The sequence below is a fragment of the Tursiops truncatus genome, chromosome 7 (genome assembly GCF_011762595.2).
Source record: "Tursiops truncatus isolate mTurTru1 chromosome 7, mTurTru1.mat.Y, whole genome shotgun sequence".
Taxonomy (NCBI): Eukaryota; Metazoa; Chordata; class Mammalia; order Artiodactyla; family Delphinidae; genus Tursiops; species Tursiops truncatus.
In genome coordinates, this window is record NC_047040.1 from 58442143 (window position 1) to 58459945 (window position 17803).

Consider the following 17803-nt stretch of genomic DNA (forward strand, 5'->3'; position numbering starts at 1 on the left):
TTAACGAGTGTAGGACTTTGTTCTGGCATTTAGTTTTTGTGTATCATTTTGATTGTTTTGAGGCTGTTTATTATATTTTCTTATCATGAGTTCATAATATTTTTTGCTCTGGTGCTACTTTAGCTCTGATACTAAGACGTGACTCTTTGAGGACTCTACCCAAGTTCCCTTATATTATTATATCTTTCTCTGCTCTGCTGGTGGGGATGTGAACTGTTCCAAGCTCCGTGTGAACCTGAGAACTGTTCACTGTGCTGCTTTTGAGTGTTTTTTTCTCCTGGCCTTTGGAGACTGAGCTTCCTCATGTACAAATATTACTGAGCCATATTCTTGAAGATACCTTCTGCTTATCTCCAGAGCCCTCTCTCTGTGCAACTGCTTCCTTTCTAGTATACTGTCCTGTAAATTTTAGCTACTTTGGCCTGCTCAAACTCTCATCTCAGTCTCTTTAACTTGGCATGACTGCCGGGTTCTATTGGTTCCCCCTCCCTGTGCTGTGGCTTTGAAACCACCTTTAGGCAGTAAGCTAGGGTAGTTTTAGAGCTTAGTTCATTGGTTGTTTTCACAGGGAACACAGTCCTGTGCTACATACTGTCCCCTGTTTGAAAACTGTTTATTTCATGTTTTATCTGATTTCCTAGCTCTTTGTGTCAGGAGGGCAGTTCCATAAATAGAAGGGGAAGCAAAATTCCCCAATAACATTTAAATGAACTTAAATCTTATTGTATACTTCTCAGTATTGCAGGGTGCCTCCTCTTTCATGGAAATTCGTGAGTTGGGAATTATTTGTTTTCTTTTTTAATATGTTATGAATAATCTTTTGGACAATGGATATGCTCTCCCACTCACTCTTTCCTGTTATCAACAGTAATTGTGTACCTTAAAAGTACTTCATAATTTACTTTCTGTTAAATCTTTTAATTTTCATTGTTTATTTTTCAGAATTCTGGTCACTTTTTTTTTTCTATTTTCATAATTTTTTTTTGCATTTTTTAAAATTAGTTGTCCATTTTATACATATTAGTGTATATATGTCAATCCCAATATCCCAGTGCATCACACACCACCCCCCACCCACCGCTTCCTCACTTGGTGTCCATACGTTTGTTCTCTACATCTGTGTCTCAATTTCTGCCCTACAAACTGGTTCATCTGTACCATTTTTCTAGGTTCCATGTATATGCATTAATATACAATATTTGTTTTTCACTTTCTGACTTACTTCACTCTGTATGACAGTCTCTAGATCCATCCCTGTCTCTACAAATGACCCAATTTCGTTCCTTTTTATGGCTGAGTAATATTCCATTGTATATATGTACCACATCTTCTTTATCCATTTGTCTGTCGATGGGCATTTAGGTTGCTTCCATGTCCTGGCTATTGTAAACAGTGCTGCAATGAACATTGGGGTGCATGTATCTTTTGAATTATGGTTTTCTCTGGTTATGTGCCCAGTAGTGGGATTGCTGGGTCATATGGTAATTCTAGTTTCAATTTTTTAAGGAACCTCCATACTATTCTCCATAGTGGCTGTATCAATTTACACTCCCACCAACAGTGCAAGAGGGTTCCCTTTTCTCCACACCCTCTCCAGCATTTGTTGTTTGTAGATTTTCTGGTGATGTCCATTCTAACTGGTATGAGGTGATACCTCATTGTAGTTTTGATTTGCATTTGTCTAATAATTAGTGATGTTGAGCAGCTTTTCATGGGCTTCTTGGCCATCTGTATGTTTTCTTTGGAGAAATGTCTATTTAGGTCTTCTGCCCATTTTTGGATTGGGTTATTTTTTTTTAATATTGAGCTGCATGAGCTGTTTATATATTTTGGAGATTAATCCTTTGTCCGTTGATTCATTTGCAAATATTTTCTCCCATTCTGAGGGTTGTCTTTTCATCTTGTTTGTAGTTTCCTTTGCTGTGCAAAAGCTTTTAAGTTTCATTAGGTCCCATTTGTTTATTTTAGTTTTTATTTCCATTACTCTAGGAGGTGGATCAAAAAAGATCTTGCTGTGATTTATGTCAAAGAGTGTTCTTCCTATGTTTTCCTCTAAGAGTTTTATAGTGTGCGGTCTTGCATTTAGGTTTCTAATCCATTTTGAGTTTATTTTTGTGTATGGTGTTAGGGAGTGTTCTAATTTCATTCTTTTACATGTAGCTGTCCAGTTTTCCCAGCACCGCTTATTGAAGAGACTGTGTTTTTCTCCATTTTATATCCTTGCCTCCTTTGTCATAGATTGGTTGACCATAGGTGTGTGGGTTTATCTCTGGGCTTTCTATCCTGTTCCATTGATTTATATTTCTGTTTTTGTGCCAGTACCGTATTGTCTTGATTACTGGCTTGGTAGTATAGTTTGAAGTCAGGGAGTCTGATTCCTCCAGCTCCTTTTTTTTTCCCTCAAGACCGCCTTGGCTATTTGGGGTCTTTTGTGTCTCCATACAAATTTTAAGATTTTTTGTTCTAGTTATGTAAAAAATGCCACTGGTAATTGGATAGGGATTGCATTGATTCTGTAGATTGCTTTGGGTTGTATAGTCATTTTCACAATATTGATTCCTCCAATCCAAGAACATGGTATATATCTCCATCTGTTTGTATCAGCTTTAATTTCTTTCATCAGCATCTTACAGTTTTCTGCATACAGGTCTTTTGTCTCCCTAGGTAGGTTTATTCCTAGGTATTTTATTCTTTTTGTTGCAATGGTAAATGGGAGTGTTTCCTTAATTTCTCTTTCAGATTTTTCATCATTAGTGTATAGGAATGCAAGAGATTTTTGTGCATTAATTTTGTATCCTGCAACTTTACCAAATTCATTGACTAGCTCTAGTAGTTTTCTGGTGGCATCTTTAGGATTCTCTATGTATAGTTTCATGCCATCTACAAACAGTGACAGTTTTACGTCTTCTTTTCCAATTTGTATTTCTTTTTCTTCTCTAATTGCCATGGCTAGGACTTCCAAAACTATGTTGAATAATAGTGGTGAGAGTGGACATCTTTGTCTTGTTCCTGATCTTAGAGGAAATGCTTTCAGTGTTTCACCATTGAGAATGTTGTTTGCTCTGGGTTTGTTGTATATGGCTTTTACTATGTTGAGGTAGGTTCCCTCTATGCCCACTTTCTGGAGAGTTTTTATTATAAGTGGGTGTTGAATTTTGTCAAAACCTTTTTCTGCATCTATTGAGATGATCATATGGTTTTTATTCTTCAGTTTCTTAATATGGTGTATCACGTTGATTGATTTGCATATATTGAAGAATCCTTGCATCCCTGGGATAAATCCCACTTGATCATGGTGTATGATCCTTTTAATGTGTTGTTGGATTCTGCTTGCTAGTACTTTGTTGAGGATTTTTGCATATATATTCATGAGTGATATTGGTCTGCAATTTTCTTTTTTTGTAGTATCTTTGTCTGGTTTTGGTATCAGGGTGATGGTGGCCTCATAGAATGAGTTTGGGATTGTTCCTTCCTCTGCAATTGTTTGGAAGAGTTTGAGAAGGATGGGTGTTAGCTCTTCTCTAAATGTTTGATAGAATTCACCTGTGAAGCCATCTGGTCCTGGACTTTTGTTTGTTGAAAGACTTTTTTGTTGTTGTTGTTGTTGAAAGACTTTTAATCACAGTTTCAATTTCATTACTTGTGATTGGTCTGTCCATATTTTCTGTTTCTTCCTGGTTCTGTCTTGGAAGGTTATACCTTGTAAGAATTTGTCCATTTCTTCCAGGTTGTCCATTTTATTGGCATAGGGTTGCTTGTAGTAGTCTCTTAGGATGCTTTATATTTCTGTGGTGTCTGTTGTAACTTCTCCTTTTTCATCTCTAATTTTATTGACTTGAGTCCTCTCCCTCTTTTTCTGGATGAGTCTGGCTAATGGTTTATCAATTTTGTTTATCTTCTCAAAGAACCAGCTTTTAGTTTCATTGATCTTTGCTATTGTTTTCTTTGTTTCTGTTTGATTTATTTCTGCTCTGATCTTTATGATTTCTTTCCTTCTACTAACTTTGGGTTTTGTTTGTTCTTCTTTCTCTAGTTCCTTTAGGTGTAAGGTTAGATTGTTTACTTGAGATTTTTCTTGTTTCTTGAGGTAGGATTGTATTGCTATAAACTTCCCTCTTAGAACTGCTTTTGCTGCATCCCGTAGGTTTTGGGTCATCGTGTTTTCATTATCATTTGTCTCTAGGTATTTTTTGATTCCCTCTTTGATTTCTTCAGTAATCTCTTGGTTATTTAGTAACATATTGTTTAGCCTCCATGTGTTTGTGTTTTTTACATGTTTTTCCCTGTGCTTGATTTCTAATCTCATAGCGTTGTGGTCAGAAAAGATGCTTGATATGATTTCAATTTTCTTAAATTTACTTTGGCTTGATTTGTTACCCAAGATGTGATCTATCCTGGAGAATGTTCCATGAGCACTTGAGAAGAAAGTGTAATCTGCTATTTTGGATGGAATGTCCTATAAATATCCGTTAAATCTATCTGGTCTATTGTGTCTTTTAAAGCTTGTGTTTCCTTATTAATTTTCTGTTTGGATGATCTGTCCATTGGTGTAAGTGAGGTGTTCAAGTCCCCCACTATTATTGTGTTACTGTCAATTTTCTCTTTCATAGCTGTTAGCCATTGCCTTATGTATTGAGGTGCTCCTTTGTTGGGTGCATATATATTTATAATTGTTATATCTTCTTCTTGGATTGATTCCTTGATTATTATATAATGTCCTTCCTTGTCTCTTGTAACATTCGTTATTTTAAAGTCTGTTTTATTTGATATGAGTATTGCTACTCCAGCTTTCTTTTGATTTCCATTTTCATGTAATATCTTTTTCCATCCCCTCACTTTCATTGGGTATGTGTCCCTAGGTTTGAAGTGGGTCTCTTGTAGACAGCATATATATGGGTCTTGTTTTTGTATCCATTCAGCAAGCCTGTGTCTTTTGGTAGGAGCATTTTTTTTTTTTTTTTTTTTGCTGTACGCGGGCCTCTCACTGTTGTGGCCTCTCCCGTTGTGGAGCACAGGCTCTGGACGCGCAGGCTCAGCGGCCATGGCTCACGGGCCTAGCCGCTCTGCGGCATGTGGGATCTTCCCAGACCGGGGTATGAACCCGTGTACCCTGCATCGGCAGGCGGACTCTCAACCACTGCGCCACCAGGGAAGTCCGGTAGGAGCATTTAATCCATTCACGTTTAAGGCAATTATCGATATGTATGTTCCTGTTACCATTTTCTTAATTGTTTTGAGTTTGTTTTGTAGGTCCTTTTCTTCTCTTGTGTTTCCCAGTTAGAGAAGTTCCTTTAGCATTTGTTGTAGAGCTGGTTTGGTGGTGCTGAATTCTTTTAGCTTTTGCTTGTTTGTAAAGCTTTTGATTTCTCCATCGAATCTGAATGAGATCCTTGCCGGGTAGAGTAATCTTGGTTGTAGTTTTTTCTCTTTCATTACTTTAAATATGTCATGCCAGTCCCTTCTGGCTTGTAGGGTTTCTGCTGAGAAATCAGCTGTTAACCTTATGGGAGTTCCCTTGTATGTTATGTCATTTTTCCCTTGCTGCTTCAATAATTTTTCTTTGTCTTTAATGTTTGCTAATTTGATTACTATGTGTCTCGGTGTGTTTCTCCTTGGGTTTTTCCTGTATGGGACTCTCTGTGCTTCCTGGACTTGGGTGACTATTTCCTTTCCCATGTTAGGGAAGTTTTCAACTATAATCTATTCAGATATTTTCTCTGGTCCTTTCTCTCTCTCTTCTCTTTCTGGGACCCCTATAATGTGAATGTTGTTGTGTTTAATGTTGTCCCAGAGGTCTCTTAGGCTGTCTTCATTTCTTTTCATTCTTCTTTCTTTATTCAGTTCCACAGTAGTGAATTCCACCATTCTGTCTTCCGGATAAGGTCACTTATCCGTTCTTCTGCTTCAGTTATTCTGCTATTGATTCCTTCTAGTGTATTTCTCATTTCAGTTATTGTATTGTTCACCTGTGTTTGTTTGTTCTTTAATTCTTCTAGGTCTTTGTTAAACATTTCTTGCATTTTCTCGATCTTTGCCTCCATTCTTTTTCCGATGTCCTGTATCATCTTAACTATCATTATTCTGAATTCTTTTTCTGGAAGGTTGCCTATCTCCACTTCATTTAGCTGTTTTTCTGGGGTTTTATTTTTTTCCTTCATCTGGTACATAGCCTTCTGCCTTTTCATCTTGTCTATCTTTCTGTGAATGCGGTTTTTGTTCCATAGGCTGCAGGATTGTAGTTCTTCTTGCTGCTGCTGTCTGCCCTCTCATGGATGAGGCTATCTAAGAGGCTTGTGGAAGTTTCCTGATGGGAGGGACTGGTGGTGGGTAGAGCTGGGTTTTGCTCTGGTGGGCCGAATTCAGTAAAACTTTAATATGCCTCTCTGCTGATGGGTGGGGCTGGGTTCCCTCCCTGTTGGTTGTTTGGCCTGAGGGGACCCAACACTGGAGGCTACCCTGGCTCTTTGGTGGGGTAATGGCGGGCTCTGGGAGAGCTCTTGCCAAGGAGTACTTCCCAGAACTTCTGCTCCTAGTGTCCTTGTTCTCATGGTGAGACACAGCCACCCCCGCCTCTGCAGGAGACCCTCCAACACTAGCAGGTAGGTGTGGTTCAGTCTCCTGAGGGGTCACTGCTCTTTCCCCTGGGTCCTGATGTGGACACTACTTTGTGTGTGCCCTCCAAGAGTGGAGTCTCTTTTTCCCCCACTCCTGTCAAAGTCCTGCAATCAAATCCCACTAGCCTCAAAGTCTGATTCTCTGGGAGTTCCTCCTCCCGTTGCCGGACCCCCAGGTTGGAAAGCCTGAAGTGGGGCTCAGAACCTTCACTCCACTGGGTGGAGTATAAGTATTCTGTGGTATAAGTATTCTCCAATTTGTGAGTCACCCATCCAACAGTTATGGGATTTGATTTTATTGTGCTTGCGCCCTTCCTACTGTCTCATTGTGGTTTCTTCTTTGTCTTTGGGTGTGGGGTGTCTTTTTTGGTGAGTTCCAGTGTCTCCCTGTCGATTATTGTTCAGCAGTTAGTTGTGATTCTGGTGCTCTTGCAAGAGGGAGTGAGAGCCCGTCCTTCTACTCCACCGTCTTGAACCTGAAGCCTGGTCACTATTGCTATATCATATAATTTCAGATTTTTTTTTTCGCTCATTTATTTATTTACTATTAACTATAGCCTGTTTTGGATTTCACCAGTTTTCCTGCTAATGTCCTTTTTCTTTTCCTGTATAGACCTTTTAAAGGTCATGAAAAATTTCATTTACTTTTGAAAAGTTCTATTCAGGTATTTTGTATAATGTCTCTCAATTCCAGTTTGATGTTTCCTCATGCTGTGGACTTTTTCTTTATCCACTCCTCTGTCAATAGACATTAGGGCTGCTTCCACCTTTTGGTTATTGTGAATAATGCTGAAGTGAACATGAGTGTGCAAATATCACTTTGAGATCCTGCTTTTAATTATTTTGGGTAAATACCCTGAAGTGGAGTTGCTGGATCACATGGTAATTCTATTTTTAGTTTGTTGAGGAACCTTCATACTGTTTTCCATAGCAGCTGTACCATTTTACATTCCACCAACAGTGTACCAGAGTTCTAAATTCTCTACGTCTTGGCCAACACTTGTTTTCTGTTTTTTTGATAGTGACTGTCTTAATGGGTGTGAGGTGATACCTCATTGTGGTTTTGATTTGCATTTTACTGATGATTGGTGATGTTGAGCATCTTTTCGTATGTTTCTTGGCTATTTGTTTATCTTCTGTGGAGAAATGTCTATTGAGGTCCTTTGCTACTTTTTAATGTTACTTTTTACAGTTACTTTTGTTGTTGTTGTTAAGTTATACTAGTTCTCTATACATTCTGGATATTAACTCTTTATCAGACATGTGATTTGCAATTATTTTTTTCCCATTCTATAGGTTACCTTTCACTCTGTTGATTGTTTCTTTTGATGTGCAGTTTTTAAGTTTGAGGTAGTCTCATTTTTTTTCTAATTTTGCTTTTGTTGCGTGTCCTTTTGGTGTCATATCTCAGAAATAATTGCCAAATCCAGCGTTACAAAGTTTTTCCCCTATATTTCCTCTGTGACTTTTATAGTTTTAGGCTCTACCTTTAGGTCTGTAATCCATTTTGAGTTAATTTTTGTGTATGGTGTAAGGTGAGGGTCTTCATTCCTTTGCATGTGGCTATCCAGTTTTCTCAGTGTCATTTATTGAAGAGACTGTCTTTTCCCCATTGTGTGGTCTTGATACTCTTGTCAAAGATTATCTGACTGTATATGGGAGGATTTATTTCTGGGCTCTCTATTCTGTTCCACTGATATATGGGTCCATCTTTATGTCAGTTCCACACTATTTGGATTACTGTAGTTTTATAATATATTTTGGTATCAGAAATCATGCAGTAGACTTTTGGGAAGAACACTGTGGAGGTGAAGTGCCTTTCTCATTGTGTCATATTGAGGGGCTACATGATAGCAACATGATTTGTCACTGGTGATGTTAACCTTGATCATTTGGTTAAGGTGGTGTCTGCCAGATTTCTCCACTGTAAAATTATCCTTTTTCTTTTTGATAGGCTGTTCCTTAGAAGCAAGTCACTAAGTCCAACCCATGCTCAAGGGGAGGGGAATTAAGCTCCACCTCCTGAAGGAATAAGTATCAAAGAATTTGTGGACATTTGTTAAAATCACCACAGTAATTAATTAGTATTATGGGGGAAAGGTATCTTGAGGCTATTTAAATATTCTGTTTCTTCTTAAAGTTTCCCCAGCTAAACTTTATCACTTCTTGGTGGATTTTGCCTGCAGCAATTATTAGTGTGGTGTTCTAATGGTGATATTCTACTTCCTTTATTCCTTTTACATTTATTATTTGGAATTCTTCTGTATGGAATGTTTTTTTTTCCCCCTACAATTAGTTATTTATTCAATCATTTATATAGTTCTATTTAGACTCAGTGAAATTTTTTTTATTCTTTGGGTTTTAATCCAATATTATCAGTATTTATTTTGTTGCTCAAATTGTTCAGATTTGGTCATTGGGAGCTCCTTTAAGTTGCGTTTTATGTCCTTTTTACATGCCTCCATCTTTTTTTTCCATTCTTTTTGTTTTTTCCCTTTCTTTTTTTTTCCTTTTTTTTTTTTTCTTTTCAAGCATTTCCTTACTCTCTGACACTGTATGATATTTCTGGCTAATAGTGTATTTTTTGTGTCCTAACCTTGTCTCCAGAGAGCCTTGGTTTCTTTTATCGAAGAATGGTATTTAGAAACTAAGATCTGGGCTCTAGATGTGATCCTACTGCTGGGGTGTTACTTCTTTTAAGCCCTCTCACCTGATAGAATTAGGAAAAATATGTGGTTATACTAACTTATGTATACACACATTGGTATTTATTCCTGTCATTTCTGTTTTCTGTATCTAGCAGATAGATACTTTTTAACAGTTTAGTTATATGTAAATTCAAAACATTTCGAAAGAATATTCTTTTTTCCATGCTTTTGGTTGTGTGTTGTATGAATGGTTAATTCAGAATGCTGGGGGAGTTTGCATTGGTATCCTGACTTCCCTATACATATTGTAATTTTGCATAAGGTTTTAGATAAAACATATATTCAGTCAGATTTATTTATTATAGTAAAATATATAATTTCAAAAATAAAGTATTTAGGTCTTAAGTGGAGGGGGCATACATTAAGTCTAGCCACTCTTTTTTTTAATGATATCATTGCTGAAATAATATTTATGTAAACCTGTTCTTGCATAAGAGAGATCCCTACAATTTTGAATCTTATACTTTCAAGCTTCAATAATAACCTTATAAGGGATCTGAATGTGTGTGTGTGTGTAAAATTCTCATTTCACAAAAAGCCTTATGGGCTTTACCACTCCAATTTAAGCCAAAACTTTAAAATTCTTTGCTTTTGCAAGGCTTTTCTTTAATAGATTTGAATAGATCAAAATGTCTTAACTTGCCGCTAAAGGCTATACTAATAATCCTTAGAAAATTTTCTTTTTCCTTCTTCCTTTTTACTTTTTTGTACTTACAAAGCTATTGGAAGGTACAGATTACTTGGACTTTATGAAATTTAAAATCCTGTCCAAGATGAGTTGATCTGTGAAAATGGAGATGTCTTCCATGTTTAGTTTGACTGCATGTAAGAATTTTTTTAGCCTAAGAGATAATGGGACTTTCTTTTCTATATTTTTACTGTATAATATGTTTTAAGGGATAAACTTTTTTCTTTAGTATTAAACATATTTTTGTCCAGGTAGGCAGTCAAAAATGTAGTACTTAATAAAACCAATAAATTTGAAAATAACTCCATGAACTCCCTATGGACTTTTTCTTTTCTTTTTTTTTTTTTTTTTTTTGCCGTATGCGGGCCCCTCACCGTTGTGGCCTCTCCCGTTGCAGAGCACAGGCTCCAGACGCGCTGGCTCAGCGGCCATGGCTCACAGGCCCAGCCACTCCGCGGCATGTGGGATCCTCCCGGACTGGGGCACGAACCCGTGTCCGCCGCATCGGTAGGCGGACTCCCAACCACTGCACCACCAGGGAAGCCCCTGGACTTTTTATATTGCAATTACTGTGACTGTGGTAATAGCAATGAGCAGTTTTTTATCTACAGTGTACAAAAATACAACTGCACTTTTTTTGTCCCCCAAGAAAGGCACAAATGTCTTGTAAGTGGATTAATTAATATATTTAAATTTTCCTTGAAGTATTTTTATTGTACCATTATTTTGTAATATTTTTATTGCAGGTATGCAATATTTTAGTTACATTTTATTTTTTTAATTTTTTATTTTTATTTGTTGGCTGCACTGCGCATCTTCTGGGATCTTAGTTCCCTGACCAGGGATTGAATCCGCGCCCTTGGCAGTGGAAGCGCAGAATTGTAACCACTGGACCGCCAGGGAATTCCCTTTACTTACATTTTCGGTAAATAAGGACTTATGGATTGTTTTGGCAACCTAAGTATCACTTTTTATGTTTTATTTTTGTGTAGGGAGGGGAATAAGGTATGGAGCATATTACTCTCCAGTTCATTTACTTCAGTACACTTTTGTAATTCTCCCTTTTGTGAGCAATATCCTGAGGGGAAAACTGGTCGTGTTCTTGAGGTCCATCCTCCAAGTCTTCTAATTCTTTGCTGGGTTCCCTGTACTTCAGCATCAGCTTACGCGAGTAAAGCTGTTCTTGCATAAGAGAGATCCCTGGATTCTTGGCCGCCTTACTTTGCCTAGAATGGGCAAATGTCCCATTTCCAGATTCTTAGCCCCTTCAAACAGATACTTTCTGTATCCTGCATTTAAATGGCTTTTCTAGTTTTGGGTGAGAGTTCTAGTCTGCTGTTAGCTTTTGCATCTCACCCAGAAGCAGAATTTCCTCCCTCCACCAGTTGACTTGTTAGAGAAATCTGGATGTTAGTCTTACAGAATTTTCCAAAGTCCAAATTTTCTTAATTGCATCTATGTGGTGTCATTTAATATGTTCTCCTGTCCTCTGTATTTTCTGTTAAGTGATAGTAATATCTAAAGGCTTGATCAGGTAAGTTTCAGATAATTTTTGATCATATAATTTTTTTATGTCAGGAATACTTGAAAGATGGTGTACATAATTGTTAGGAGGTACTTTTTGGGGGGGAGACAGTTAATGATCATTGGTGATAATTACCCAATTCATTAGTTCCTTAGTGGTTGCAAAATGGTGGTATTCTAAGTTTTTTATTCTTTTTTCATTTATTGGCTGGAATATGTCTATAAAAGAATCTTTTCTTCATCAACTCTTTGTTACTCTAAAAGTGCAGTTTATATAGGAAAGACACAATGAATGTTTTACTCAACGGTTATCAGAAGAATCAATCACCTAGCATCATTAAAAGGTAGCCAGAGAGGGTTTTTTTTTTTCTTTTTTTTGATTTTGTCTTGTTGAGGATTATTAACAGCTCATGGATATGAAGTTATTTGATTTGTTATAGTTCATTGTAGCTATCCTTAAAGATGCTCAGATTGACCCATCTTTGGCCTGTGGGCCTATTCAGATTGGCTCCAGAGTGCTTTTGATAGGACTCTATGGCCTTCACTAGGTTCCTTGTTTTCCCTTGGGGAAAAATTGTTTGAGATTCATCTTGTATACTTCTGGTCCCAGACCTGGAACTAGTAATTTCTCCAAGAAGTCCTCGTTATTTTTAATGGACATGGCATTTAAAGCTCATAATTTGAATGTGAGTTTTCTTTTTAAAAATTATCTGCCTTATTTTATATATTAATTTTTAAAATTGTATTAATCTTCAGTGTCTTTCTTGAAATAGATGGACTATAACTTGATAAATATACAGACTATTTTAAATTAAGTACTATGACATTTATCTTAACAGGATTGAAAAGAAAAGCTATCTCTATAGGAACTAGTAATTTCCTCTTAATCATCATTCCTAGAGTTCTGGGATTGTTACCAGGCTCTTAGAGGTTACCAATATAAATTCTACAACAGTCAGTATTATTCAGTGAGTTGTTAGCTGAGTTAAAATACTGGGGCCTACACCAAATCTGGAAAGAGGCCTGGTAGTGCATGCCTTTAAATTCTCAGCTGAGTCTGTTCTGGCAAGCATTTGAAAGCTACTGATTTGACCATTGGTACTCTAAGTAACCAGTAATGATTTAAGTGTCTGTTTTTGGAAACTTTTCTACTTTAATCCTAAATATTTAGTCTGAATGTGATATAAGAGCAATATCTTAAAGACCTATGGGCAGGTTCAAGTTAATATATCGTTGCCAAACCATCCTTCTCACCAGTAGTATTTAGGTAAGCCTTCCTTGTTGCCTTTTGTTCATTACTATTTTATTTTATTTTATTTTTAGAGGGTGTCTTAGAGATGGCTTTTTATTTTTTTTATTTTATTTATTTATTTATTATTATTATTTTTTAATTTATTTATTTATTTGTTTATTTATGGCTGTGTTGGCTCCTCGTTTCTGTGCGAGGGCTTTCTCTAGTTGTGGCAAGCGGGGGCCACTCTTCATCGCAGTGCGTGGGCCTCTCACTATCGTGGCCTCTCTTGTTGCGGAGCGCACGCTCCAGACGCGCAGGCTCAGTAATTGTGGCTCACGGGGCTAGTTGCTCCGTGGCATGTGGGAACTTCCCAGACCAGGACTCGAACCCGTGTCCCCTGCATCGGCAGGCAGGTTCTCAACCACTGCGCCACCAGGGAAGCCCAGAGATGGCTTTTTAAAAAAATTTTTATATTTGGCTGCGTTTGGTCTTAGTTGTGGCGCACAGGCTCTTTGTTGTAGTGCGCGGGCTTTTCTCTAGTTGTGGCGTGTGGGTTTTCTCCTCTCTAGTTGTGGTGCACTGGCTCCGGGGTGTGTGGGCTCTGTAGTTGTGGCGTGCGGGTTCCAGAGTGGGTGGGCTGTATAGTTTGCTGCTTGGGGGTTCTAGTTGAGGCATGCGAGCTCAGTAGTTGTGGTGGCGTGCTGGCTTAGTTGCCCCGTGGCATGTGAGATCTTAGTTCCCTGACCAGGGATTGAACCCACGTCCCCTGCATTGTAAGGTGGATTCTTTACCACTGGACCACCAGGGAAGTCCCTGTTCATTACTCTTTTAAAAGGGTCTCAGAATTTAAAAAAAAAAAAAAAGGACTGGTTCTCTGATTTAAAATTCAGTCAGATGAACTAACTGTAGCAAGTATAAACTTCTGATGAATATAGGGTTAGAGCTCATCTGGGAGACATTTTTACCTTAAAAAGTGTTTGGAAAAGATAGAATAGTAATACGAGTTGGCATTCTCTGAGTGTGTATTATCTGATAAAAATCAGATAACAGAAAATTAGTGAACAGTTCTTTCATTTTTAATAGCTTTTTCTTGATTAAAATTATACCTTGGAAAAAATTCACATTTTGACTTTCACAATCCACCATTCACAGTTCTAGATTACCAGTAATCCTTATGCACTAACAATTAGAAGGGAGTCTGAGCTCCAAACTCCCATTTCCTATTAGACAATTAGCCAATGCTTGTGAAGTGATTGACCTAACTAAATGAACACCTCTCTACATTTATGCCAGAGAAGATTATACTAGATACAGGTGAAATGATACTGGTATTCCAGGTACTTTAGGAGTAAAATAGATTTTGTGGTGTGTTGTGAGACTAGTTATCATTTATAACAAAGATTCTTTGGGGAGATGCTTTTCATGTTCCAAATAGACTGAGAGAGGAGCATAACTTAATTGTAAATCATGAGCTGCATTGTTGTAAATTTCATTTGTTTCTGTTAGTAAAAATGTATTCCCCGCCCTACCCCCCACCCTGCATTCCCAGATTGGTTTTATAATCCTTATGGATTTTATTTGAGCATTGAAATTGGAGTGAGATAGATTTTTCTCAGTGTTAGCCTAAGAATTGATTGAAATCGTTTTTATTCATTTTAGGAAATCTACTTTCTTCAATGTATTAACCAATAGTCAAGCTTCAGCAGAAAACTTCCCATTCTGCACTATTGATCCTAATGAGAGCAGAGTACCTGTGCCAGATGAAAGGTTTGACTTTCTTTGCCAGTACCACAAACCAGCAAGGTAAGAAGAATCTTTATGCCATTGTTCATGTGGTTGGCCCTGTATAGATTGAGTAAATATATATAAGTGATATATTTAAAATTATGTAGAAGGGTTGTGTTGTTTATTTCAAAGTTAATGTAGCATTATTGTTTTGGGTGATTATAAAAGTAACCTAGAACCTGGAGAAGGGTGAGGAAGGATACATCCATTGTTAACATTGAAGTTATTTTTTTCTGGGGAGTGTGAAGTAGAGGGAGTAATTAGTCTGTATTATGTGATTCCATTCATGTAAAATGATACATGTATGTGTGTATTCATAGGAAAATGTATGAACTGAAGATCACAAACTAATTGATGGTTATCTCTGGGGAATGGGATTTTTAGGTCATTTTTTTCTTCATTTCTTGTAGTTCTCTCTGTTTGAAGTTTTTATAACAGCATGTATTATATCTTTAATTAGAAAAAGTAAGATAATACAGTTTTATTGTAGGAAGTTCAGACAATATGGAAATGTATAAAGAGAGGAGTAAAAATCACCTATACTTCTACCTTGATATAATAGATATAAATACTTTTGAGGTAGATCCTTCCATACTTTTGATATATTTTTACTTGGGGTATCGTTAATATTTTTCTAGATTAAAAAGTACAGATTTAAATAAATAATAATTTCTAATATAATGTTTAGTACTATGTTATATGAATGTGCACAGATTATTTACCATTTCCCTATTATTGAGAATTTAGTTTGCTTTTAGTTTTTCACTATTTTGAATGTGGTGATAAATCCCCAATTTTTGTCTCCAGCCCTGAACTCTGTTGAACTCTAGATGTGTATCTAACCGCCTGCTTGACACTGACACTTAGAAGGCTAAACAGGTGCCTCCGATTTTACATGTCCTAAATGGACTTGATTTCACCCTGCCTGTGTCAAATTTGTTCTTCCTCAAGATGTTTAGAATTCAATAAATAGTACTATTATTTCTTCAGTTGCTTAAGTTAAAGCCCAAGATCTATCCTTGATTCTTTTCTTTCCTCACCCCTACATCCAATCTATCAGCAATTCCTATGAGTTCTAACTACAGAATATATACCAAATTTATTTACTTCTCTTACTTTCATCCTCTAGTTTTAGCATCTATTGATTTTTTTATGAATTAATTATTACTGTGATGATTGTCACATGATGATTTTGTAATTCCACCATTTCTTCTTCATTTATTAGTTGACATTCTGCTGTAAGAAGAGCTTTCTTGTTTTCATTTATTCATTCATATCAGTGTTACTCACTTGGTTATAATATGTCACAGTCATTGGATATAGCTCAAATTATATCCCTCAAATTGGCTCCTCAAGCTGACTTCTGAATCCTTTTTAAAAACTTTTTATTTTTAAATGATTTCAATTTTATATAAAAGCTGCAAAATTATATGTAGAATGTTTGTATGCCTTTCACTCAAATTTCTCTGAACCTTTGAAAATAACTTGCAGACATGATGCCACATTGCACTTTAATTCTTCAGTTTGTATTTGCTAAGTATAGGCACTCGCCTACATAACCACAGTAAGCCATCATAATCAGGACATTGACAATGATCTAATATTATCATCTAATTCACAGATTCCATTTAGCTTTCTCCAGTTGTCCCCATAATGTGCTTATTTGCTCAGTCCCTTTATATGTTGCAAATCCCTTGAACCCACCAGGTTGTTGCCCAGGTTGGACACTCTCCTGGCTTGGGCCCTGCCTGTTGCTGGGCTGCTCTCCTGCCCAGATGCCTTCCTTGTCCAGGCCCCAGCTGCTGTTGTGCTGCCTTCTCTGCCCACTCTGACTCTCTCCTTGTGTGAGCCTTTGCCACTGAGGGGCTGTGTGGTCATGTGACATTGCTGAAATTCTCCAGAGATATGAAGAGAACAACAACAATAATAAAGCTCTTGGAGGGACTTCCCTGGTGGTGTAGTGGTTAAGACTCTGAGCTCCCAGTGCAGGGGACCTGGGTTTGCTCCCTGGTCAGGGAACTAGATCCCACATGCATGCCGCAACTAAGAGTTCGCATACCACAATTAAGGAGCCCGCCTACTGCAACTAAGGAGCCCGCCTACCACAACTAAGGGACACACGTGCCGCAACTAAGGAGCCTGTGAGATGCAGCTAAGGAGCCCGCCTGCCACAGTTAAGACCCAATGCAACCAAATAAATAAATAAATAAATAAATGTCATGTTATTAAAAAAAAATCAATAATAAAGCTCATGGACTTCAAATTTATTGAAATTTTAGGCAGTGAGGGAATTAATTTCTCAAAATTTCTTTTGCTTTACTGGTAAACATTGATTAAACACCTTTATGGAAATACAAAAGTTGAATGGGAACCCATCTTCATTTTTTCCATAACTTAATTTTGTCCTCTTTGTGGTCAAGCAAATAAGGAAGAATTGACAGTAATTCATAGTTTTTCTTCTTGCAACCCCAAACTTACCTGTTATATTGCAAGTTTCCAGGTTTTTTGTTTGTTTTTTTGATGGAAGAAAAATCCTCCTCATCATTTTCATTTGTTTCTATTGAAGAAAGACTTACAAATGTTTTTGGTATTCTGTGTTCATTATATCATAGTGATTAAAAAGATTTTAAACCTTATTTTAATTTCAAGAAAGTTTCATAAGGTCTAAAAACATAAAGTAGTCTTAAAATCATTGGTACAGTATATAGAAAATCTTTGAATTAGGGCTCAAGTTTTTATTTTTTGCGATATATTAATGGTTTAAACCTTTATCCTGGCCTTAAATCAAGAATCAGAATTAAGAAGCTCATTTTCATTAGAAAACAGAATCTCAGAGCTATAGATTGTCCTGTGTGGTTTCCTTATAAAAGGAACGGAAGCCCAGAAAGGTGAAATGATTTGCTCAAGGTCATACAGATAGTTAATGTCAACCAGGGCTAGAACCCCAGACTTCTTCCTTCAACTTCAGGGCCTTTCCTCTCATATCTATGCTACTGTACTTTGTATTTATCATATGGGTGATATGTTTTAGTTGTTATATTATTTAGATGAGTTTGGTTGCACCTAACATATGGACTTAAAAATTGATTTATTGAGTTAGTAACAGGTAGCATGGTATTTTGTGTTGGTTTCAGCACCTCAGTTGTGTCATCAAGGATCTGGCTTTGTTCCCCTCTCCATTTTACTTACTTTATCAGCTTGATCATAAGATCGCCTTCCCCTTTGGTCATCTCAAATGACCAAATCATTT

General features: G+C 37.0%; 1 protein-coding gene across 2 annotated transcripts in view; it reads left to right on the forward strand.

The window, feature by feature from the left end:
- OLA1 (Obg like ATPase 1) overlaps positions 1-17803 on the forward strand; it is a 167668-nt gene that overhangs the window by 10983 nt on the left and 138882 nt on the right. For both annotated transcript variants that reach the window (XM_033860010.2, XM_019922566.2), the window contains exon 3: positions 14428-14571. In XM_033860010.2, coding sequence (XP_033715901.1) covers positions 14428-14571 — 144 coding nt within the window. The remainder of the gene's footprint in view (positions 1-14427; positions 14572-17803) is intronic.